General features: G+C 41.7%; 1 protein-coding gene and 1 long non-coding RNA gene across 6 annotated transcripts; one reads left to right on the top strand and one right to left on the bottom strand.

Annotated features, from left to right (window-relative positions):
- Nucleotides 1–7409: 7409 nt before the first annotated feature.
- LOC136552826 (uncharacterized) lies at nucleotides 7410–8904 on the top strand. The gene is made up of 3 exons (XR_010782884.1): nucleotides 7410–8180; nucleotides 8256–8416; nucleotides 8568–8904. It is a non-coding gene; the product is annotated as an uncharacterized lncRNA (long non-coding RNA).
- Nucleotides 8905–9589: 685 nt separating this feature from the next.
- Nucleotides 9590–14939, bottom strand: LOC136552824 (stomatal closure-related actin-binding protein 1-like). 5 transcript variants are annotated; one of them, XM_066544399.1, is made up of 13 exons: nucleotides 14743–14938; nucleotides 13427–13753; nucleotides 13050–13178; nucleotides 12768–12860; nucleotides 12205–12345; nucleotides 11648–11716; nucleotides 11419–11502; nucleotides 11078–11258; nucleotides 10878–10994; nucleotides 10730–10788; nucleotides 10506–10640; nucleotides 10204–10353; nucleotides 9590–10108 (listed from the first exon to the last, which is right to left on the bottom strand). In XM_066544399.1, the coding sequence occupies exons 2-13, from the start codon at nucleotides 13712–13714 to the stop codon at nucleotides 10070–10072; spliced, it is 1485 nt and encodes a 494-aa protein (XP_066400496.1). In that variant the 5' UTR covers nucleotides 13715–13753; nucleotides 14743–14938; the 3' UTR covers nucleotides 9590–10069. The 5 variants fall into 5 exon arrangements, with proteins under 5 accessions (XP_066400496.1, XP_066400497.1, XP_066400499.1 ...); XM_066544400.1 differs by lacking the exon at nucleotides 14743–14938 and adding an exon at nucleotides 13965–14083; XM_066544402.1 differs by lacking the exon at nucleotides 14743–14938 and adding an exon at nucleotides 13894–14051.
- Nucleotides 14940–26523: the final 11584 nt, after the last annotated feature.

The following is a 26523-nucleotide window of genomic DNA, read 5'->3' as shown; positions in this document are numbered from 1 at the left end:
GTCTGGCGCTCTCTTCAAAGGGTCACCAGATAATCCAATGATGTTGATTTCTGTGTAATGGGGCAGTAACGGTTAGTTTCTTGTGTGGGGGTATTTATGCCCCTCCATCTCAGCCATTAAGGCCCTCTTGCCACTTTGAACAACATATTACACTCATTGGTGAGCAAGGGGAGTGTAAGCTTAATGGAGTGATTTGGATTTGTTAATCACAAGATTAAGGACTCCATTAGTAGTTGGAGAGTAGCAAGTGTGCCTCAACTAGTATCATTAGGCTTGGTTAGGTTAAGTGAGAGTTTGTGCTTGTTACTCTTGGTGATCGGCATTACCTAGATGGTTTGGTGGTGATTAGGAGCTTGGTGATCTCTCGGTGGAGCTTGTGAGAGGCCTAACTCATTTTGTGAGCGGTTGTGGGCGATTCACCATGCCAGAGAGGTAAAGAATCAGTCCATAGAGAGCACTTGGTCCCTGCATGGATCAAGGGGGAGCTATACCCTTGCATGGGGTGCTCCAACAAGGACTAGTGGGGAGTGTCGACTCTCCGATACCTTAGGAAAACATCGCCGTGTTCCTTTCTCTCTATTTATATTATTCATTTACATTTGTGCAATTTCTTTGATGTCTTTACATTCCTAGAATTGTCATGCTAGTGTATGATTGGAACTAGGTTATAAAACTCTTGTATAGACTAGAAACACCTTTAGGCACAAGGGGTGAAGTTGGGCTAAAGAATAGGCTTTAATTTCATGAGAATTTTAGATTAGCCCAATTCACAACCCTCCTGGGCATCTTGATCCTTTCAAAGACATGTCATGATCATTGACAACTACCTCTCCTATGTCAACACTAATTCGGCTACACATCAATGTATTTAATGAAGGATCAATTATAAAAACAAGGTATCGAGGGCTCAAGGCCATGCGAAGGAGCAAGCTACCAAAGACTAGCCAATGATAAAGTCATCCCTATACTATCTTTGTATAGACGAGAGTCATGTGCTGGGTCTGAGTAGTGATTGGGGCCACACTTAGTTGTATTCAGCTATTAGGTCTTGTGTTTCTAAGCAAAACTGAATAGCTGAGGTGCTATAGGTGTATCATATATTAGGGACCCCCATTGGTGTGTTTAGGGTCCAAATACATAGCCTACGAGCCCATTTGCAGCCCTAGAGACTCTTTCATAAATGCAATCCCCATTAGGGGAAATAATAAAAAAAACTCTCCTCCCATCTCTCCTATAAAAGGGGGAGAGAGTAAAGGTAGACGAGAGTTTGGCCTTGATTCTTTTGCCACTCTTTCAATCTCTCTCCATTCTCACCTCTCTTCTATTCAGTAGGATCGACAATATGTAAGCATAAGATACTAAAACAAATATTTAAATATAGAAATGATTATAGACTCTAATATTGAAGAACTACATTGACATATTGCACTACACAAATCAGTAAGATGACAACAACAAAATAATAATAATTTATAAGATGTGAATCCAACAAAGTATAGATCTGAATCCAGTACCACCTCTCATTTGAATCTAATAAAGTATAGATCCGAATCTCGAATAAGGAGATCAACCTCGTACATGTGCTAAACATATGTCCATTAAACATTCAAGTAGGAACTTTTTGTATCATATAGTTGAGAAAGAGAAACCAATTCATCTATATCTTGGCTTCCTCGAGTCTATCATGCAGATTATAAAAAAAAGCTACTAGATTTGTTTTTTGGGTTTTCCAAAGTTTGTAACTGGATGTCATAGATAGTTTTTATGTTTTCCAAAGTTGTAACTTGATGTCACATATAGTAAACCATCTTAGTTGTTGAAACTTCATTGCTGACAATGTTAAGATACATAGACAACCCATACTTCCCATTGTTAATGTCAAAAACATGTATGTTCACATCCTGAAAGATAGCAAGAGTCATTTACTATTCATGCTTCAAGCTTTAAGGAATATTTAATATTTGGCATTCAAAATAGGCTTTCTCTCCCCCTAATGCCAATATTAGATCTTTAATAGCATACTTCAAAAAATATCCTCTATCATGGTCTTAAAATAATTCAAATTAATTCATGTATCTCCAACTACAAGTGGAGGTTGTTGGTATAAATTAATGCTCGCAGAATAATCCACAAGCGCACAGATATTATACCGTTGTAGCATTTCACCGAGAGTAACCCAGTTTTATATCGAACCCAAAGGAATGGAGGTGAGAATATCCAATTCTAACTTAATCCAACTTCACAATCAAGGCTAGATAATAGGAGCATAGAGGAGACTGCTAAGGTCTTTTAGTTCTAACTTCGGTAAGCTTTGTCTTCTATTGTTAGTTTCTGGGGATATTACTAGAGAAAACACAAGCATAGTATATTTCCTATAGTAACAAAGTCCTACTAGGCCTACTAATGAGAGATGGACCATAGAGGATTCAATGAGGCTATAAGAGTCACCCTCGCGAGCTACCACCGATCCAGAAAATATGGTACGTCCATGAGTAACTGAGTCTAAGCACCACGCTTACACTACGAATGCTACTTTAACCCAGGAGCTACAAGGATTAAAGTACTCAAAAGAGAGTCACAAACCTGAAGAATAATATAAACAAAATGCTTAAAAGCAAGCTCTAGAAGAATTTGATTCCACCAGGGTACAAGCCGTAGAGAGAGCATCGACAGGCCGGGACTCCTCGAAAACTCTTCCCTCTCACTCTATCTCCCTATCTCTAATACAAGACTAGATCCTATCAATGACTAATTTTCTCTTGATTGTTAGCCCTGATCTTGGTGGACATATGAATTAGGGTTTCTGGCTTCTAAGCTCTCAGGATCTGAACATGGTAATGAATTAAGGTTTCTAGGGGGAGGTGCAGGCAGGTATATATAGCCTAGAGCGTCAATCCTCAGCCCTTGGATCAAACTGACTTGAAATAACGGCTGAGATGTATCCTAGGAGGCGATGGAGAACTGACATAACAAAGAGGATGATAGGTGGGGCCCACAGGGGCCGGGCAGCCTGGTAGTGGGGCCGGGTAGCCCCACATGTCAGTGGGTCTAGCCCCGCTTCGGTGGAGAGCCTCCTAGAATCTTCTGGAACCTTCCCACGTTGATCCTGCGGTGGAATTCCATGATTTCCTTTGACGAATAGGCCCCCTTTGACGGGTTTCTAATTAAATCCAGCTAAAAACATAGATTCACCAAAACTCGTGGAATTTGTCAGTTTAAACCCCTAAGTCTATGTTGGTGATCTATTTTAGTCATTTATGCAAGGTATATTGATGGTTTGTGATGAGTGTTATCTACCGTCAACAGAGGCCCATTCATGTATGATAATGAAATCTTATGGGAAATATTCATGCACATATTTAAATACGGGAGTTATTATTTATTATATGCAGTGGGCTAGAATTCATAAAGTGCACTTAAGAATGTTCAACATTCCTACAAGTGGAGGCCCATTCATGTATGCTATGATGATGAAATCTTATGGGAAATATTCATGCACATATTTAAATATGAGAGTTATTATACATTATATGCAGTGAGCTAGAATTCATAAAGTGCACTTAAGAATGTTCAACATTCCTACAAACTCAAGGATGTTCTCCTCCTGATTTGCATATATCATAGTTAAAAAAAACTATTTCATTGTCTAGCTTCTTCATTGTTTAGCCATAAAAAAATTGATCCAACTACTCATACATAATTAGAAAAAATGGATCATATACTTCAAATATATAAATACACAACATTCAAAATTACATGGAATTTCTTCTATAAATTTCTAATTGCCATTAATACAAAATTCTCGAAATGCCTTTTCTTCAAAAATCCCAAATCATCTAAGTGTATTATCCACCATCTTAATTCCATAATTATTCATCCCATCAATTGGGTCACTTCTCCATTTAGCTAATTTCAGATTAACCGACTCCCCCTGATCTTAGGCTACTTAGCCATAGACCAATATATTGCTTATGCATGCAACGCATTGAAAGTAGAATATTTTTTAGTTCAACGAGAACTAGCGTGCTAGCTAGCCAATTTAATTATGAGGGGAAAAGATAGTAGCTACAAGCTACGGATATAGCTTCTATGCTAATACTCATGCAGGAGTGGAGAAGTTGCAGCTCAACGAGAGCACAACATAGTGATACACATTCATGTGTAATATGGAATGTTGATATTCAATCCAACGTAATAGATAACAACGAAATACAAAGCTACAAACTTGCTTGCAGTTCGTGTAATGTAGAGAAAGTTAACTCGGTCGGTGAGGATGCGGCTAGGACTTCAAGTCCCGATACATGCACTTAAGAGATAGATTTAGGAAGGCTATGCCTATTAAATATATATTACCCATATTTTCTTATGCCTTTACCCAATATTGCTCTCCATTTTCATGCCATAATTACTTCAAGTAGTAATACGCTTCATGCATCATCTATGAATAATCATTCCTAATGTTTCAAAGAATCCAATCATACTTCTAGTATTCATTGATTATGGCATGAAATTCACATATATAGTGTACTATTTAGTGTACAACTATATATTCAGGGTAGAACATAAACTTCTAGTTTTTGGGCTAACGTATTAAATACTTAGTTTTAGGATTATACTATTTCTTGGCTAAATCGATCCTTCCAAGATCAGTTAATATGCTAGTATAGTCTAATTGTTCATGTGCTTCTAGGAAATCTAGTTTTTCTTTCTACATACATGGTAGTAGTGCACAAAGAACTATAACCTTCATGGTTAATTAGGGCTTCTTTGTGGATAAATCATTGCAAACTTATTTAGATAGGCAAAAATAGACAATTATTTATATGCGAAACATATAAAATTATTTATTCCATGCAAGATTGACACATATTACTGTAAGTAAGAATTGCAACTAAGAATATATAAATGCTTCATATTAATCTACAAACTAATAAAGTAACCATTAACTCTTCTATGAATTTATATAATCCACTTAATTTAATGGGAACTAAAACTTAAAGCACCATCACCACCACTACTAATACTTCTGCATAGTAAGTTTATAAAGATATATAAGTCTATAAGCACATGATTAAGCTCTTCTTCAAGAGAACATTTAAATATTCTAATTCTTATCCATTCTTACATGTCTTAGCTTCTATGCTTGACATTTAGTAGCTTCATGCATGCTGTACTTCATAGTTGTGATATGTAATCATGATCCTTCTAGGAGTACAGCATATGCAAGTCATATATCCTGATTCATATTGCTGTCTAAAAATTCTAATTCAATTTCTACTTGATACTGAGTAATTATGGATGATAAATTTGAATATTTCTAGTACTTCAATGCTCTCAGTCTTTCTATTTCAAGAAATATTTCTTCTAGAATTAGACAAAGTCTTATTTACCATCTCGTTTTCTATGACTTTTAATCACAAAGCTTCAAGTTTATTGTATTTGTTTATAGAGCAGCATTATATCCCATACGGTCATATAGCTTGAAAATTCAATTTTCAATATTTCTGACATTATGCAATCATAATGGAGGATATCTTCTAAAATTTCTCGTTCAGTGAGTCCCATAAGACCTTCGGGATTTAGCTTGGTCACATACTCATTCTTTAAGAGTAATATAAGGAACTATAATGCTTAAGGTCAACTTCGCTTCAGTGGCAGTAGAATATCCTACTATGATTTAATAAATGACCATGCTATATAATTCGGTCGTTCAGGACAAATAAAGGATATTCCTTCTTCACAAAGGTATGCATATATTATTATAACTGGAATCATCGGCTCCGTTTGGCTTACCCCATATTCGGCTTGTTCGGCTTGTTTTTCAGCCGGAACAGTGTTTTTCTCTCACAATAATTCAGCTAGAACAGTGTTTTCAGTCAGTTTCAGTCAAGATTCAGACCAGCGAACGGGGCAATCATGTGCGTATGAGTTTAATGCATGTGTAAACAAGTGGCAAAGTGCAAAAAGATAGCGGACGGTTATACAAAATACTCTTAGAAGCATCTAGCATTTTTTAAGATTATGGTATATGCAAATTTTTAGAATTAATACCAACCATTTATTCATCCAAAAATTTATTATGCTAGGAAAAACAAATATAAGCCTCTCAAAGGTGATAAGTTTAAGGTCTGCAGGATTTATAAAGAGTTCATATACCTTATACCATGTTTAGTGTAATCATTCAAGATTTATTCTTACAATTACATGGTATATGATTCATGACGTGTGATATATATAAATAAATGCATTCAAAAGAACATAAAAAATATCAACACGTGGTACATATACATGAACATAAATTAAATACTATAATTGTATACAAAAGGAATTTACTGTCAAAATAATTTTCTTCTAGAAATTCATGTAACTTGTGGTATATGTAGCTGCAAGCTTGCTGATTAGCCACGGTGATGAGCTGCATGCTAGCATCAAGTTAACAAGTCATGCATGTTGAAACTGCAGGTTACTAAATTTCCAATCCAAAGCCAGGCAAAAACAAGAATACATAGTAGATTAGCATGCTGGAAACTGCAGGTTCCTAATCAATCTACCATTTGTCCGATCTAATAACTGTATGATCAACGGGATCAATTTACTTGATAGTACCCAGTACAACTTTATGTCGCTGCTTAAGCCCTTCAAGGCTAGGAGGAGCAAACCATGTACGGATGGACGAGTAAGCGACATTCAGGCTGGATTGTGTGATGGCATGTGAGTCACGGCGTGCGGGCCGCGGAGGATATGGCTGCGACAGCAGCGTGGCCTCGGTCGATATCGCGAACTCAGGTGGGCTTAATTGCGGAAAACGGAGATAGACTGCGTGTCGGCTGGACTCCACCAAGCGCGGAATACAGTTAGGACAGTCCCAATGCTAGAAACTACGTATAGTTTCTATATCTATTAATTTTTATAGACATTATGTATAGAAACCATGGTTCCAATGGATAGTTTCTACAGAACAACTTTTTATCCAATCACATACACTCTCTCTCCGTTCGCTACCAATCACATCCCTTCGTGTCTTGGTTCTCGTGTAGACATGGTTTCTAACTTAGACCCGGTTTCTATGATTTTTGTTCTCTCTCTTCAATAACTACCTTGCCATATCAGCAAAATGCTTAGATGACAGTATAATTAATGCCCATAGAAACTATAGTGGTTTCTGCATTGGGAGTGCCCTTGTGCCATCGCGATGGCTTCAGGCTGGCTGCTTGCGGCACACGGTGCGGGGTCTATGTGACGTCGGCTCAGCTTCGGGTGGCACACACCATGTATTCGATGCTGCAGGCTTGTGGACGCCAGATTTGAAGGGTATTTTTACATCTCAGCGACTGCTTCTCATCTCAGGAGCTACTTCTTATCATCCGTGTGTTCTCCCTCAGATAGAGACAGCAGCAGAGTCCTCGGCCCCTTCATACCCAGCCACCGTCCCCACCTCCACTCTTTCTTCCTCGGAGCTGGCGGACTCCCTTGCCGTGCAGAGCTTGCTCCGGCAGGCAGCCACTGCCGACGCTCCTCTGCCCTTGGAAAGCCTCGGTGAGCATTCCCCGCGCCCCTGCGACCTCCCCATCTCTCAGAAATCCGGCCATACACTGCAAGTTGCACCGCTGCCGCCAACTCCGGCGAACACTAGGTCCCGGGCATGGCCAGGCCAAGCGCGAAGCGCGTCCTCCCGCACGCACGTGCACTCGCAGAGCGCTGCGCGGCATCGACGCAAGCAGCCGGCCGGCCGTGGGCCGTGCTCTGTTTTGCTCTGTCCATGGTAATGTCACCGTGTCGTCATGCGTACGCAATATACGTCCGTTTTCCTTTAGAAAAATATGGATCCAAATACAACATAAATACACATGTACCCTGAAGAAGCGCCGAGCTTCTCAGTTCTCAGCATAGGACACGAGCACTTGCAGGAGCACGAAGCACCCCTCCCTCCTCCAAGCGTCGCGACAAGGAGAAGGGGCACGGCAGCTGGCGCAGCAGCAGCCTGGGGTACGCCGGCGCGGCGCGGAGCCAGAGCGACGGGCTGACGGGCAGACGGCAGGACGAGACGAGTGGGGCGGAGGCCGAGAGCGCGACGACGGAGGCCGCATGGGATGCTGGATGTGGGCTTCGACTGCGCCGTCGCGAGTCGGATCTCTTACGTTTGAAGCTCGCCGCTCGCATCGGGTTCACGGCGGGGCGAGGTAGGGGACATGGGGAGGGGCTGTTGGAGTTATTATGTGCGGTAGAAATACTGATTACCCTTAATTATTTTTTAGGCTCCAAATAATTTTCAAGGGGTTCCTCCCGAGCACCGTAACAAAGCTCGTATATTATCTCAAGAATCCGGCACATAGTTAAACTTAGATGACCAAACCAATGCTTGGCATGCCAACAGATTGGTCGGGTAAGTGGACGGAAGGCTTCCACAAACACTAAGGTATTCTGGATCCTCAACCTCCTCTTTATGATCAGAAATACCGAAATTCCTTTTCATTTTGATGTCACTTAAAACAACCTACCAGTAACTAGGAAAAGTAACCAAAACTCCTTATTTTATCGAATAATCACTTGCATACTTTGTATTTCAGGACGGACTGAGTACCTGTCACACATGGAAGCCGCACCAACACTCTGCTTAAAAGAGCTTTACCAACACTCTGCCTAAAAAGAGGTCCTCCGCTGTGCAGCCGAGCCGAAGGAGCCAATCCTTCTGCTATAAAAGTACCTCTTTCATCCAAAAAAAAAATAGTCGTATTTGACCAGAAGAAAAAACAACGTTTATAAATTTTGATTAATAATTAGTCAAATTATATGCAACTTTAGAGCGTAAAACATATATCAACAGATTTGTATTCAAAGTATCTCTGAGATGGTATTAATTTTTTATCAATTAACTACATATTCAAGCATTTGTGCCTGGCATGCACGGAGTCAACCCCATTTGAAGTGTACCTAGTACTCTTCCCTAAGGAACTGCAGTCACATTGTCCAATTGATTGATGTTTCTTGGCGGGCTTGGGGCCCATTATTAGCGACGACCGACGACCTCCAGCCGTGGCTCGTCGTAAATGATCGTAAATTTTCAGTCGGAATAGTATTTTTCTCTCATACAAACCAGCCAGTAGTACTTCCTCACGAACCAACCACGATACGAACCAGCCAACCGAACAGGCTGGACGACAAGATTAGCTTACATCCAAACCTTCCAAAATATCCACATTGACGCTGAAGCTGAACTTGCGCACATGCCATTGACGACCTTTCGTTTTGTTACTCATAGGCCTTGTTTAGTTGGCGAATTTTTTTGGGAAATGGTACTGTAGCACTTTCGTTGTTATTTGGCAATTAGTGTTCAATCATAGTCTAATTAGGCTTAAAAGATTCGTCTCGTGAATTTCGTCTAAACTGTGTAATTAGTTTTATTTTTTATTTATATTTAATGCTTCATGCATGCGTCCAAAGATTCGATGTGATGGATAATCTTGAAAAATTTTGTAAAATTTTAGAAACTAAACAGGCACATAGTTGGTCTTTGTCAGATAAGGTATCAAGCGGGGAGCTGGGGATGAAAGGAAGGAGCAAGCAGTATGGTTTAATTGATGATGCTTGGTAAGCAGAGTGACGTGCTCCGTTGTTATATATATGCTTCAACATGTACAAGTACAAGAAGCACTTTCATCGTCTACACCGCACCTACTACACCTAGAGGCTAGAGAGAAGATTGAGTGCTATACTTCTTAAGCATGGATCTGGTGACGGGTCGATGGGCAACCAGCTTCTCCAAGATGAATACAACCTGCATTCACCGGCTGCATGTGCAGATCCTAAGAAGCGGTTTACTAGGTGCCAAGTGCCTTGGCATACTGCATGTATACAGCGCCACAGCCTGCGAGTACAAATGCAACGAGTCCTAAACTGAAAAATGAATCGGTGTCAATGCCTGGCACTGAGGTATACTGCTAAACTGAACTCAATTACTCTCCCAGAGATCAGATGAGACGTCTAACTACTGCATGTGCAGAGATGTACATTCAAGAAAGGGTCAGACTTCAGGTTTCAGAGTGCGCTGCTTGTTTATCATGGAGTTTGTTTACCATGGAGTTTTATCCCCTGGACCAGTAAGGATGATCTGCACATACTCAGACAGCAAAAGTGGTCAGGAATTTGACAATTACCAAATCACAATACGGTGAGGACCAGCCACCCTTCAGCTCAGTGACTTACATTGCAATCGATCGCGAATCTCCGGGCCAGCATGAGTGCCGAGTTGCGTTCTCTGGTTGTTTCAAAGGCCAGCACAAAGCTGAGATCCTTTCTTGGTTGCCAGAAGATTGCTTGGGGAGCAGCGTCTCCACCTCCTCTAACGCCACATAACTGGAATGGGTGGTATTAGGTATTGATCACATTTTTCTTATCATAGCCAATGACGTGGGAACAGCAGCTACAATGAATGACGCAGAACCAAGCTGCCTATAAACTTACTATGATGCCATCTTACAGGGTTCAAAATGTTTTCTACATGATACCTGCATTGACGAGGAATAGAACTCCTTCGCAACGACTGCCTTTTCTTTAGCAAGCCTCATCCGCAATCTCCCAATAGAAAGCACATGTACAGAATCTGCAGCCTGAGCAATTCCATTCACTTGAAGAATAACTACCTACAGCAAGGGGAAAAAGGTAATGAAAGAGTTGAAGGTGTGCCTTCTTTAAAAAAAAAATTAGTTTCAGGATGGACACGTGATCATACATTATAATCAGTTTCAGGATTCCTCACAAGAGCCTCTACATAATCAACCAATCCTGCAGCTGCAAAATTAAAGTACTGTTAGCCATGTCACAAATCCAAAATTGTTAAAGCAAATATATGTGTTGGATAATCCATCAGGAAAACATACCAGGGTCTATTGGACCAGAAGTCTTTGCGATTGAGATTTGACCACCGAATTTGATTTCAGCTTGGATGTAACGCCCCACGTCATGTGGTTCTGGAGCATATACTGGCTTTGTGGCACCTAAAAGTTTTAGTAGCAGCAAATGTCAGAAATATATCATCTCCAGAAAATATTAGTACTTTGTAGGATGAAAATTGCTCAACCTGAAATAATTTCTTTCTTGCTTCCTTCAGGTTGTATGCGAAACCACTGGATTGAACTATTTGAAAAATCTACATGTGCACAGTCTTGAACAACTATGCGTAGCATTGAGCCTAAGGTTTCTAGACCCTTTAATTCATACAAGGGCATGTCATTTTCCTCGTAGCTTCGATGCAGCTCCAACTGAAAAGATAACAATAAAAGCGTAACTAGAAATCAGTTAACACTTAATACCACTAGGTAATATTTGAAAATTGAAAGGAAAATTGTGGAACTTCATAAATTTGACAAGGAACACAAAATAACATGAACAATTTGGTTTAAATGAATTTGAAACACATACCTCTTTCAAAAGGTGAAGAGAATCTGAAGATTTTTCAGCCAGTTGGTCACGTAGAACTTGGATCTCGTTCTCAATCTCCATTGCCTAGACACATGTTCAGATGACTTGAAATATATTTGGTACCCGTACCCCATAAACTCCATACATAATCAAACAATTGTGCTAACTATTTAAAATACAACTTGCAATTTTCAACTTTCACATGATGACACGAGTATTTGGATTCTACCTTGCTTGGGCAATGCAGCATTTTCACTCTTCGTGCTTCTTGAACTTCTTCCTTCAGTTCATCAACATCCTTAAGAGGTAATAGCAGCAAATGGTTATCATGTATGCACATTTCAAATGGAATTTTTTTTCTTAGATCAACATCTGGAGATTGAATGAACTGCAACAGCACTTAAAATATATGAACAGCTAATATCTAGAGTTCAAGGCTAGCAACTTCAGTTAAATGAACTAAAAAGGTAAAAGCAAGATGTCACAGTTGTGCAGGTAGATGGTTTATAATAAAGATAAAAGGATAATAAGTAAACAATCAATGATGTAGGTTACCATTTGCATTTTGTCGATACTCAATAGCAACTTTAAATTGCCAGAATATGACATGTCTACAGATAGTTGAGAAGAAATACTAAGAATCAGAGGACAACAAAGACATGAGCACGAATAAGTAAATAGGGAGGAGGTGGTTTAGTGACGTAGTCCATGTATTCAAAGTGATCTAGAAATAGTAATGAAGGCGATGCAATGCAGAGCCCTATTACATCTTTAGATATCACTAACCTGCTTCCCAGTTCTTTGATAAAAATTTTCGTGCTCTTGAAGTGCTAATTGAATTTTCTGTACAGCAGCTTTAGCACTTTCTATCTCCAACTGAGCATTAGCTCTTTCTTCATCAACAATTCTCTTGGCATCTTTAGAAGCCTATTTGCAAGACAGAAAAAAAAAATCAGTGCTTGAGAAGAATGAACAGAATGCAATATCAAATGGATAGAGCTTGAGTGTGCTTCTATATAGGAAAATGATATCAGAGGACAAAAAACATGGAGACATCTAAGTACTACCCCTTTTTGGAGGAATAGCCACAATCCCTATTGTAATTTTTTTGTTTTTCTTTTAGTTCTTGTAACTTTTTACTCACTTTTAATATAGTTAATCAGTAGGGACCCGGCCCCTCCTGTTACCTCAAAAAAATTATAAACAGTCAACATTAAATGGCCTATGATACTAAAATAATTTCTCACATATAATTGGTATCCTAATGGTCACATACATCTCATATCAACAAAAAATCATAGCATTAAGGTGTGGAATTAGTGCCTATGAAATTAGAAATTTGAACTCACCAGTTTCAATGTGGCTGCAATTTTGGTGATCTCTGTTTTTTGCTGAAGCAACTCATCTTCTCTTTTGGATAGCTCAACTCCTAAAATATCCACCTATAATAAATGTATGAAACTATTAAAGTGCCCATAAAAGCGATGAATTTAGCACATAGCTGTAATTTTTTTATAAAAAAATAATAATAATAGGCGGTAAAGGAGCCATCAAATTCAAAAGAAATATACATTGACCAAAATAAAAATTTATTGCAAGAACCTAATTATGGTTTAAAGCAAGAAACCAACCATAGATAGAGACTCCTCAATTTCATCTTTATTTTTGCCCCCTACTCGACCTCTCAGTGATTCCAATACGCTTTTAAGATTCTTTAGAAGGATGTCTCGCTCCAATAAAGCCGCATGTCTCCATTTAGCCTGCGTATTAAAAGCAACTAAAATTCAATATAAAATAATTGAATTTTTACCCACCTTCTATTAATAGTTTGTAGTTACTGCTACTACACTAATCACAGAACAGAAGGGATATAGAACCGTTAATAAATGATTAAAAAGGTTGTATGTGACATGGAAGCCCAGTAAACAGATCTAAAAATAGGGAGTTCAACTTATACTGGACAAAATTTGAAATAAGTATCAAGGAACTAAACATGTAGTCTCCAAACCTCATTAGACAACAAGGTAGCTGTGTTAAAGCCCTTCTCGAATTTCATGGTGAGCTCACGGACTGAAAGGCGCTGACACCTATCAAGCAGATCTGTTGTCTCCTTGGCAACGGCCTCCTTAAGAGATGGCATTTCTGGGGCATCCGCCAATTTGATAAAAATCCCGTTCGAACCATTCTTGTAGGTAGGGAACTTATTTCTGATGATGTTTGCTGGACGCAGTGGCCCAGACCCGAAGAGCTCGCCCTGCTTCTTCCGTCCAAAATCGATAGTCGAAGATCGAGTCATCTACAAGAAATCCCTGACCCTGACTGCAGACAAGTGAGCCTGAGTGCACCAAAAATAGCAGCGCAGTTAAAAGTACCATTCATGGGATAGGTAAAAATGAACAGCAAAAATAAAATCGCAGCCCAGAACCTGAGATAAAATGAATGGTGGGGGAAGCGAGAAGAGCAATTACAAAGTACACACGTATAGCTGAATGCTTGCGCTAGCAGACAACTACCGACCCTTATGAGATGCAAGAGTAAAGACTCACATGAAAATGAAGTGTTGCCCAGCACTCGCCCACAAAACAGGAATACAAATCCACAGTAGAAGCAATTTAGTTCAGGAGAACCGAGCAGTGCTACTAAACATGAGTGCCTTGAATTCCACTCAAAAGGACAGCGAGTGCAAGGACTTCTCTGTACGGTCGTACAGTTGAGTGGCCAGTGCCGGAACATGGGTTTGTTGGTAATCAACCAGAAAAGGGACTACTAGAATGGTTGAAAGCGAAATTTTGGCATACAGCAGCGAGCGCGGTAACGCTCTTGAATCGGCCAAGACGAGGAAGAAATCACGAACAGACACGTGTTGCCGTGTTGGTATTCTCGAAGTATGATAAAACATACAGTTTTTAGGGGAGGCATTGACCATTTTTGCGCTAGTAGCAAATACAAATACTCGACTTGCAGCACCTAATCAATCCACAGCTTCATACGAAATTGGATCTCGACATGGTACTACCGCAGATGCAAGTAGGCAACCAACACTGAACGAAGTACAGCCGTATGGCTCAGCCATTTCCTTCTCTGTAAACCGCGTTGGTAGCTAGTAGCTACTAGCAGTTAGCACCTGCAACCCCGTGAGGACTGAGAACGCAATGCGAGCGCGACGCGACCTGGTAGCAGCTGCTCGAGGCGCGGAGGGCAATGGTGAGCTGGTGGCAAGCGAATCGCAGCGAAGAGCGCAAACTATAGGAGGCCTACGAACGAAGCTGGAACGGAGCAAACGGAAATGCGGAATCCATTATAGAAAACGAGTCATTTCCTTACCCGCGGGAGGAGAATGCCGCCGGAGCCCGCCCGGATCCGCGGAGGAGCGAGCAGCAGCCGGCGACGCGGGGGCGAGCTTTGGAATGAGAAGGCGGGAGTGGGAGCGGGAGGATGGATGGATGGATGGATGACGAGGACCGAGGAGAAGAAGGCGCAGCAGCAGGAGGCTGGAGTAGAAGATCCGGCGAGCCAGGCGCGGGTGCGATCCGGACCGGAACGGGACAGGTGCGCCCGACGCCCCGACGTGGTGGGAGGGACGGTCGGCCCGGCACGACCGGAGCGGAGCGGACACAGCACGGGCGCCGAGGGATTCGGGATCCCTCCGCGGCACTGGCGCAGAGCGTCGGATCGCGAGCGGACGGAGTGGATTCACCGATGCGGGGTGGGGGAGGAGCGCCTGGGAAGTGCGAAGAGTTCCGGGGCGGTGCCCGGAGATGGCGGGCGTCAACGTGGCGTGGGCCCGGGGCGGTGGCGACTGGCGACTGGCGACCACCACCGGCCCGGGTTGAATCTTTTCTGTATGGATTGGAAAGCCGTTGCCCGTTGGGGATTTTCGTTTGTCTTTGGGTTGGCTTGGGCCCCTTTCCGTTACGTGCACGTCACCGAATTCTTGGTGTCCTTTCAAACTTGGAGCATCCTATATCTTTGCCGCCGTCGCTGGAGGAGCGTAGGCGACCATACCACGCACATGGTTTGACACCACTGCTTTGTTTTCACACCAATTTGAAAGGAAAATGACCCCCACTATTTATCATCCATCCTCACCTTAACTAGTGTCCATGTGCTCGCCTTGACTTCGGAGACAATAGTTTGTTTTTCCTTGAACAAGACCAGTGGAGGAGGGTGAACTAGAATTAATTAAGGGGGGCTATTTGCAAAAGCTATTAGCCCGGCTTCGATGATGCTACAAATAGTTTGTTTCATTTGGCTTTGGGCCTTCGATGATGCTACAGATAGGACGTTCGACGTCAGCGACTCCCTTCAGATGGATGCGTGGCGTGACGTGCACCACAAATTTGACTTCATTTGTCTCTTATTCTCATCCGGACACCGCTCGCTCACTCCGCTGGCCCTCTCCCACCGTGCCCTAACTCTATGCTGCTTGCTCGCTCCTCACTCCTCACTCTTCTCCCTAGCCCGTCGCGTGCCCCACCCGCACCTCGCTCCTTGCTTTGGCCATGTGTTGCGCCGCCCGCTCCCTCTCGTAGCACGCGCCGCCTGCAGGGCTGAGCCAAGGCCGGTGCTGGTTGCACTGGCTGGTAGTGATGCTCGCACGCACCGCTGGTGAAGGGTGCTGGTGGTGCTCGTGCGCTGTCGTCGGCTCTAACCCTGACAGCTAGAATCGATCGGCTCAGGCTTCCGCTCCCCTATGTTGTAAATATATGTTTCAGGTGTTTCAGTCATTTCAAAGGTATGTTGCAGTTATTTCTTATGGATGTTGCAAAAGTAGATCGGGGATGTTGCACATGCTATCTATGTTACAAGTGTTTCAGAGGCATGTTGCAAGCATTTGTTCAAAATGTTTCATCTGTTCCAGACGTATGTTGCAAGCGTTTTGATCTGAATGTTTGCATATGTTGCAACAACATGCTTCATATGTTTCATATGTTTCATATGTTTCAGACGTATGTTGCAAGTGTTCTATCTGGATATTGCATATGTTACAATGACTATGTTGCAAGTGTATATTCCAAATGTTTCATATGTTTCAGTCGTATGTTATAATTGTTTCATCTGAGTGTTGCAAAAGTATATCTCAATGTAGGGTTGTTTAGTGAGGAAGAGAGAGCTAGTGCGGGAGTCATGGCGGCATCGGCTGTAAGCTGGCAGCAACGCTCCACCAGAGGATGCGCATGAGGTCCTAGAGCAGAAGCTTGTGGCCTCTCCCTACGCGATGGATATACAGACCCTGGCTATGGAGGTGACACGTGCACGACGAGGTTGAGACCCCCTGCTACGTGGGTACGGCGGACGCTCTATTACTTGGGAGACGGGACAGGGTGCGCGTGAAGCTGCGTTCGAACGCGGGCCTAGGGCTGGACGTCCAGACGCTAGATATTATGTTGTGTCTTTGGCTTGGCTCCCTTTCCATTATGTGCACATCACTGAATTCTTGGCGTCCTTTCAAACTTGGAGCGTCATATATCTTGGTTGTCATCGCTGGAGGAGCGTAGGCGACCATACCACGCACATGGTTTACACCACTGCTTTGTTTTCACACCATTTTGGAAGGAAAATGACAGGGACTATTTATCATCCATCCTCACCTTAACTGGTGTCCATGTGCTCGCCTTGACTTTGGAGACAATAGTTTGTCTTTCCTCGAATGAGACCAGTGGCGAAGGGTGAACTAGAACTAAGGGGCTAATTGTAAAAATTATTATTGTAGCTATATCTTGTCTCGATCACCCTCTATCCCAAAGCTAAGCCAGAACAATGGAAGCTGTTGCAGGCTGTGGCACGTCGGTGCATGTGCATGTCCCGCCGGAGTCCAGGGCAGAATTGCTGGACACGATGATGTGAGGGGGCAGGGGCCACAATGATGAAACAAGTGCGCCTTGTGCATAAGATGCAATTGTTAATGGAACCAACAAGGTAACCTCACGGGTGGTATGCCATACACGGCGCTACTTTCAGACGAAGAGCAACTCCACCTGGTATAAGTGTTTGCTGTTGGTGTTGAAAGCAATTGGCATGTGGATACAACACCTGCGATGAGCTGACGACACTATTAGGATGTCTATAATTATTATGCATCACTACAACTTGAATGAGACGAAGAGGGGTGCAGTGGAGGCCTAGTTTGGCCTCCATGAGCAATGAGACTCTTTTTCTTTAGCAGTTTTTGTTCGATCAAATTAGATGAGACTCTTAGCATGACTCTTCTGAAATAACGGGATATGTAAGATGATGGATCTGTTTGGTTGTCCATCACCACGAACCCCATTGCTACATGTAAGGCCTTGTTTGGAAGTATGTGTATTCACTTCAAATCACATGTGTTAAAGTGGAATGGAATGGAATTTAGTTTAATTCCACTCCAATCCACTTCAACACATATGGATTGAGATGAATACATGCGCATCCAAACAAGGCCTAAGGTTACCAACCTTCCACACCTGGCAAGACTGTAGTTTGCTTAGCCACTAAAATTTAGCGTGTCACATCTTTTGTCCTAGTTTGTCACCATAAGTATAGCATGAGTTAGCCTTGTCGTAGCCATAGACTCGACGTGGCGCAATGCGATTGATAACATGACATCCACACATATACTTAAAACAAACCCGTTCACAAATGAGCCCGGTGCGATGTGCTTCCTAATACTAAGAATCTTTTTTATTCACTAGTGCTAATATTAACTAGTTAATAGCGGCTAACTATTAGCTAGCTAATTATTAGTAGGGTGGTTTGGTTTCACTACTAATAGGTGGTTGCATAATCGGTTTATGGCACGCATAAACTATTAGTGTCTCTCCATCAACTATTAAACGAATTGTTAGCAGCTTCATCCGCCAATACTAGTTAGCAGATCTATTAGCCGTTTTGTTTAGATTTTGCATATAATTTTAGCCGGATGAGACATGTCCTAATTACTAAACTACATCTAGATGTCATTGCATTTACGAAACATAGATACACGTCATGCATTGTTGTGGCAGAACCTCCTAAGTTATAGGGCCCACATGCACCTGTCACTGTCCGACGACCTTTTGACATTTATGCATATGTTTCCAATAACTTAAAAAGACTGTCGGGTGTCCTCGGGGAACCCCGAATCATCCACGATTTCCGAGCAGGATCATGTTACAGAGTCATTGCAGTATTACAACATTTATTCAAATATATACATCAGAGTAAAAACAGCGGAAGTCTTATAATAACATAATTTACAAAATAGTAGTTTCAAACCTCGCAACTAGGTTCGATGTTTATTACAAAACAAAATAGTGGAGTGGCATTATAATATAATACAAAACACACAAGGAGATTGCCCTGCCCAAGGGCCACACATTTACTTCTCATTGTCATCACAAGGTACAACTGTCATGCAGCACGATCCAAAACAGATCTGCTCATGAGGCTCACCTGCAACAAGGGTCAACGAACCCTGAGTACAAAAGTACTCAACAAGACTTAACCGAAATAAAACTGATAGAACTCAGGAATGCAGGTTCAGGGATTCAAGGTATGGTTTTAGCAATAATCGAAGTTATTTCGCGTAAAAGCTCTTTTAACAAAGTTCTTTATTTCAACAATTTAAACTTCATAAAATCATATACAAAGATGACACGATCCGTAATGAGATCATAAAACTTCATATCCAACACCTTCATCAACCATTCTCAAGTTCTAGTTATTAATACTACGATGATGAACAGTGAGTTGAGTCTCCATAACCGAGGAGCAACGACGATTCGAACCGATTAACACCCAGCTGGGAATTCCAGACCACACGACATATGTAGGTCCCAGACCTACATATACCAACCTACCCTCAGATCCTCTAAAATAAGAACGGGTCCGCGCCACCCGAGAACACAGTACTCCACCATTCCAGCCCATGGCCACGTGGGTACACGCTATTCCCGCCATCTCTCCACTCCCAGTGCGCGAGTAGCCATTCTCGTAATAGAATCGCCAAGTTTAGGCTTACCGGAGTATGTGGTTAGTACTACAAATTCTCACCTCATGCAATTCAACAACGGACGTGCCTTAATCGACACAGGCGGAAAGAACCCGCTCACAAGACCTCCATGTCTTGTGGCTCACACTCACCGAGTCCGCCCGGTCTAGATTTATTACTCCACATTCCCATATCACATGTTAACATAGTTAACCAGTGTTCCATTTGTAACTTGCGGGTGGCAGGTAGTCACCCGACTTTCATCGTTCTACGCATAGCTAAGCAAGACTAGGCATATACGAGTTTAAAACTGGTAATATGGTAAATATGGAATAACAAGGGTGGTAATGCAACAATTAGGCTTTTACTTAACTACTAATCACTTAATGTAGTAACGGAAAGCAAAAGCGAAATTAATTTATAAAATACAAGGTAGGGTTGTATGCATCCGGGGCTTGCCTTCGTTGATGGAAAAGTCCGGCTCCTGCGTCGTTTCACAAGTATTCGATCCGACCTCAACAGACGGATTAACCTCTTCAACAGCTTGATTAACTACTACGTTTTCACCTTCGTTCACTACACGTAATAACAATGCCATGTTTAACATGATGCGGAATTCGAAACATGATGCTCGATGAGGGATGAAAAATTAATAATTTGAATACAACTTTCCTTCGCGGTACAGTTGCAAGTCAAACAAACTAATTCTTTTTCGTAAACACATACATCAACTGCCAAGGATCATTAACAACAAATGACCCAAGGTCATCACTCAATCCAAAATTCCAAACAAAACCTAAATCACTAAAGGTTACTATTTGCTTTTATGAATTAATTATTTAATTCAAAATTATGAAATAAATCAACTTATTCTAATTGAGCCCAAAATTTTAGTACATGTTCATTACATGTTAACTAAGTGGCAAAACAAATTTTATAATTTTTTGGATAAATAAATAAGCCTAGAAAAATCATGGAAAGTCATTTATGAATAAATTGAGCAATTTTTATCACATTTAAAACTTACTGAAAAACACTATTTCATATTTTTCTTAAATACTATACATCTTAGAGAAGTCACACAAAAATTTTCATAATTTTTGGAGCTCTAAATAAATCTACACAAAAATAACAAATTACAGCACTATTCATTTAATTCTGAAAAATAGAAAATCCACTTAGAACGTTGAGTCACTGACACCCGGGTCCCACATGTCATCTTCAACCTCCGATGTTGACCATGGCAATGACGGCTCTGACCGGCGATTTCTCGCCGACGGTGAGATCACCGGCGACGACCAACGTACCAAAATGATCACCAAGTCTAGGCGTATCGATTTATGGCACTAACGTGACCAATTACGGACTGAACCGAGCACTACGTCGACCATGGCGGCCACGACGGCGCTGCTGCACTACGCCGGTGATGGGAGACCTGTAAAGCTTAAACGGATGGCTCAGGAAGCACTAGCAGCTCACCCCGAACGGGTTGAAGCAAGGAGCGAGGTCGGAGAAGCAACGGAGAGGCGTGACGACGATCACAGTGATCACGGCGGAGCAAAACGTCGTCGGCGATGGTGTACCGGCGACTGCAGTAGTCAAAATGAACAACCAACTATGGAGTAAGCACCACAGTATCGAGACGAAACAGAATCAGCCAAAACCAGGGACGAAGATGCACCGTGGAGCTCTGGCCGCGGCGAATCGCGCTCGGCGGAGGAGTTGCCGGCCGCGAGGAAGAAGACGATGCAACTCGAGTTCCTGACTTAGACTAGCTGAATTGGTGGGTTGGCTAGATGCGCAAGGATACGGCGGAGCTGGAGCACGCTTTGCCGAGATGGCAACGGCGCTAAGTCGACGGCGAGAGCTCGACAGAGCTGCGGCGGTGGCGACGGGAAAAACAGAGGAAGAAGAAAAACGACGACGACGGCGCCTCGGTTCAAATAACACGGCTCAGAAGCACAAGGAAGCTGTGCTGTGGCCTTCACCGCGCCAGTGCGACGCCAAAGACGGCCACGACCGCGCCTGGAAGCAAACCGAAGATCGCCGGCCATGTAGCTTCGGCGGTGGACACTGTTCATCCAAATTACAGAATTGCCATTCGCTAAAATTCACAAATTACTCTCAAATTTTCATAACAACTCAAAAATCTCCAATAACAAAAGTTGTTCAAAATCAAAAGTTCTACAACTTTGCTTTTATAACCATCTTCTAATTCGGTCTAGATTTTGAAATGATCTTTTAAATTCAAATAGGGGATATTTAACGAATTACGCCTTTTTGAATTACTCAAAATTTTTCTAAACAACTTGAAAAACTCCAAAAATAAACTTTGCTTAACTTGCCAAGCTCTACACTTTTGCTTTTGGGATCAACCCCAAAATATGCTTAGATTTTGAAATGGATTTTCAGGGTAGGATTTAAATGCTGAAAATCGGGGTTTTCTCCAAAAATTCAAAAATCCAAACAAACTTTAAATTTAAGTCAAACAATACAATTCAACACATACCACATGAATATAAACTCGTTTTAGTGTATGCATCTCAAAGTTTTCACCAAATTCCAAATGCTTTGCAATGCATATGATGATATGTCAGGTTTTAGTATTTTAAACACCCAAGGTGTTACAATCCTTCCCCCTAAAAGAAATCTCGCCCCGAGATTCAAAGCCATAGAGTAAGTAATGGAAAAAGAAATGTGTCGTGAGAACACATACCAAATCTGTCCATAAAACAGCTGAGGTCCCTATACAAAACACAACTTGTACAACCGAACTCAACTAACATTACTCTATTCTATATTGACGCTAAAAATTCGGGAAACTTTTCTAACAAGTAATCTTCTGATTCCCAAGTAGCTTCCTCTTCTGAATGTTGATTCCATTGTATTTTATAGAACTTGATTGTCCGTCTTCGAGTAACACGATCTTTCTGATCTAACACTCGGATAGGATATTCGGAATAAGTTAAATCCAGTTCTAGTTCCACTCCTTCAACTTCAACATTTTGTTCAGGCACTCGGAGACACTTCTTCAATTGAGAAACATGGAACACATCATGCACAGCTGTGAGATGTTCAGGTAATTTCAAGCGATATGCCACTTTTCCATACCTCTCCAAAATTTGATATGGTCCAATGTATCGGGGTGCCAACTTTCCTTTAACACCAAAACGGTTAACTCCCTTCATTGGTGATACTTTCAGATATACAAAATCTCCTTTGTTAAATACCAATGGTCTCCGTCGTCTATCCGCATAACTCTTTTGGTGGGACTGAGCCATCTTCAGATTATTCTGTATTTGCCTAATCTTGTCTTCTGTTTCTTTCACAAGGTCAACTCCAAAGAATCTTCTCTCTCCTGGCTCAGACCAACTCAATGATGTTCTGCATCTACGACCATAGAGTACTTCAAATGGAGCCATTCTAATGCTTTCCTGATAACTATTGTTGTATGAGAACTCGGCCAAAGGTAAGCACTCATCCCACTTATTAGAATAGTTAAGGACACAACATCTTAACATGTCTTCAAGTACTTGATTGACTCTTTCAGTCTGCCCATCAGTCTGCGGATGATAAGCTGTACTATACAGAAGTTTGGTACCTAACGAAGCATGTAAATGTTTCTAAAAGCTGGAGACAAATTGTGTACCCCTATCTGACACAATAGTTTTGGGTATTCCATGGAGACTCATGATTCTTGCTAAGTACATTTTGGCATATTGGATCGTAGGATATATTGTCTTGACTGGAAGAAAATGTGCTGACTTAGTGAGTCGATCTACAATAACCCATACTAAGTCAAATCCCTTTGATGTCTTGGGTAGACCAACAATAAAGTCCATGCTTATGTCCTCCCACTTCCAAGATGGAATAGGTAATGGTTGTAATTCACCAGCAGACCTCAAATGTATAGCTTTCACCTTTTGACAAATATCACACTTTGCTATGTATCTAGCAATCTCTATTTTCATTTTAGTCCACCAAAATCTTTGCTTCAAATCATGGTACATCTTGTTACTTCTCGGATGAATGGATAACCTAGTAGCATGTGCTTCATCTAGAATTGACTACCGCAACTCAGGAACTTTTGGTACCACCAGGCGATCCTTGAACCACAACACATCTTCATTGTCAATGCTAAAGCATTCCGCTTTTCCATTCTTGACTCTTTCCTTAATATGGGCTATACCCTTGTTTTCCTTCTGAGCAACAATAACTTGATCTCGAATAGTGACTTCAATAATTATGTTGGTCAAACTTCCTTGTTGAATTACTTCTACATTCAACTTCTCCATTTCTTGGCATAAATTCAAACCCATTGTTCTCACTGTCAGACAATTGCAATAACTTTTGCGACTAAGGGCATCTGCAATCACATTTGCTCTACCCGGGTGATAATGTACTTCCAAATCATAATCCTTAATCAGTTCTAACCATCTTCTTTGTCGCATGTTCAACTCTGACTGAGTAAAGATATACTTTAAGCTTTTGTGGTCTGTATACATATGACACGTATTACCAAGCAGGTAATGCCGCCAAATCTTCAGAGCATGAACCACAGCTGCTAACTCCAAGTCATGGGTCGGATAGTGTTCTTCATGTTGCTTAAGTTACCTAGATGCATAGGCAATGACTCGGCCTTCTTGCATCAACACACATCCAATACCAATACCTGAAGCATCACAATAAACATCAAACGGCTTCTCGATGTCAGGTTGGGCTAACACTGGCACAGTAGTCAACAGCCTTTTTAAAGTCTGGAAAGCCTCTTCACAATCTGATGACCAGACAAACTTGACTTGGTTCTTCAACAATTCAGTTATAGGTTTTGATACTTTAGAGAATTCTGGAATAAACCGACGGTAATACCCCGCCAAACCCAGAAAACTCTGAACTTGATGAACTGTGGTTGGCGGTTTCCAATCAAGCACATCCCTCACTTTGCCGGGATCAACTGCAACTCCTTCAGCTGACAAGACATGTCCAAGAAATTGCACTTCCTTAAGCCAAAAATCACACTTGCTGAACTTGGCATATAGTTGATGTTCTCTCAAGCGGGTCAGAACAATTCTGAGATGTTCCGCATGTTCTTCCTTATTCTTGGAATACACTAGAATGTCATCAATAAACACCACTACAAACTTGTCTAGCTCAGGCATGAATACTGAGTTTATAAGATACATGAAATGAGCTGGAGCATTTGTCAAATCAAAAGACATTACCAAGTATTCATATAACCCATATCTTGTGGTAAATGCCATTTTGGGAATATCCTCAGGCTTTATCTTGATTTGGTGATATCCTGATCTCAAATCTATCTTGGAGAAAACTTTGGCTCCGGCCAGTTGATCAAAAAGCAGATCTATCCGAGGTAATGGATACTTATTCTTGATGGTCACTTCATTCAATGGACGATAGTCAACACATAACCTCAGGGTCTCATCTTTCTTTTTCACAAAAATTGCCGGACATCCCCAAGGTGAAGAACTAGGTTGGATAAACCCTTTCTCAATCAATTCTTGTAACTGAGTTTTCAACTCGGCCAATTCCTTAGGTGGCATCCTATAAGCTCTCCGAGAAATCGGAGCTGTTCTAGGTTGTAACTCTATATTGAACTGTACATCCCTATCGGGTGGTAGACCGGGTAAATCTTCAGAAAACACATCCGGAAATTCACACACTACCAAAATATCACTAATCTCTTTGACAACAGTTGCACAAATCTTACTCACTGATCTTCTTAGGGTTGGAAGTTGGATAAGAAGTTGAGAATTACTATCAGGCAAACTCACTCTTAAGGTCCTATTCAAAGCATCTATAACAGCCTTATGCTGATACATCCAATTCATTCCCAAGATTACATCTATATCCTGATCCTTAAGGATAATCATGGTAGTGGGAAAAATATGCCCACCCAGGTTTACGGGTACCTGGTATACCATCTCCTTAGTACACAGACGTCCCCCGGGCGACTGTATAAAGAAACTTTCCTTTGTTGCCCCAATCGAAATTTCATGCTTCACGACAAATGTTCTATTGATGAATGAATGCGATGCGCCAGAATCAAAAAGTATAACTGCAGGGTGATTGGCAACAGGAAACATATCCATCATTACTGGCTCCCCTTCCGGAATTTCTCCAGCTTGAATATAGAACACCCGTCCTGTCTTCCTCTCATCTTTGCCCTTCTGAGCATTCTGATTGGGATTCTTGTTTGGTGCCTGACCCTGTTGTTGATTGGTAGGAGCCTTCTGATAATTTTGATTAGCCTGCCTAGGATATGGACATTCCCTGGAGAAATGACCAGTCCTTCCACAATTATAGCACGGATAGTTGTGACCCTGGGATGTTGGAGCATTGCCACCAGGAGCATTGGTTGACTGTGAACTCGGATAGGTTATAGCAGGACGGACATTTGACTGTTGCCCGGCTTGGAACTGTGGCGGACGATAAGGAGGACGATAATGGTTTACGGGATGATAAATCACTCTCTGCCTCTTCTGGTTTCCACCAAAAGGTCCAGACGGCACATTCTTTTTCTTCTTGAGCTCCTTATGCTGCTGATACTTTGCCTCTGAAGCAATTGCAATATTTACTGCCTCATGATAAGTGATATTCGTACAGGCTGTCATCATTGTCTGCAGTTTGGTATTCAGACCTCTCATGAACCATTTCTTTTTCTTGGCATCCGTATTGACATGTTCGGATGCATATTGGGACAGATGATTAAATCTTCCCACATACTGCATCACGCTTTGATCTCCTTGTTTCAAAGCAAGGAATTCATCTAGCTTCATAGCCATTACTCCTTCAGGGATATAATGGGCTCTGAAGGCAGTGCGAAATTCTGTCCAAGTTAACGAAATGCCTACGGGTTGCATGGCCATCAGATTTGCATACCAAGCACCAGCTGCACCTCTAAGTTGCTGGGCAGCAAACACCGGTTTCTGAAACTCTGTGTAGTGAATAAGATCAAATTTCTGCTCCATGGTCCTAAGCCAGTCATCAGCCTTTAGTGGTTCATCTGCCTTGGTGAACACCGGGGGTTTTGTATCTGTGAAATCCACATAGGTAGCCTCATGCCTGTTATAATTGCGGCCACGGTTTCCATGCATCTGATTCTGATTACTTTGAGCCATCTTATGAAGCAAACGAGA

The sequence above is a fragment of the Miscanthus floridulus genome, chromosome 4, assembly GCF_019320115.1.
Source record: "Miscanthus floridulus cultivar M001 chromosome 4, ASM1932011v1, whole genome shotgun sequence".
Lineage (NCBI taxonomy): Eukaryota > Viridiplantae > Streptophyta > Magnoliopsida > Poales > Poaceae > Miscanthus > Miscanthus floridulus.
This window is presented reverse-complemented; position numbering and strand designations above follow the sequence as displayed.

Excerpts from the sequence above, each read along its gene's own strand:
- LOC136552824 (XM_066544399.1), bottom strand. The coding sequence starts at position 13,714 with ATGACTCGATCTTCGACTATCGATTTTGGACGGAAGAAGCAGGGCGAG. Across the intron at positions 11,259-11,418 it reads CTCTTCACCTTTTGAAAGAG|TTGGAGCTGCATCGAAGCTA; the intron begins GTATGTGTTTCA and ends TTATCTTTTCAG. Across the intron at positions 10,641-10,729 it reads ATCCTGAAACTGATTATAAT|GTAGTTATTCTTCAAGTGAA; the intron begins GTATGATCACGT and ends CCCTTGCTGTAG.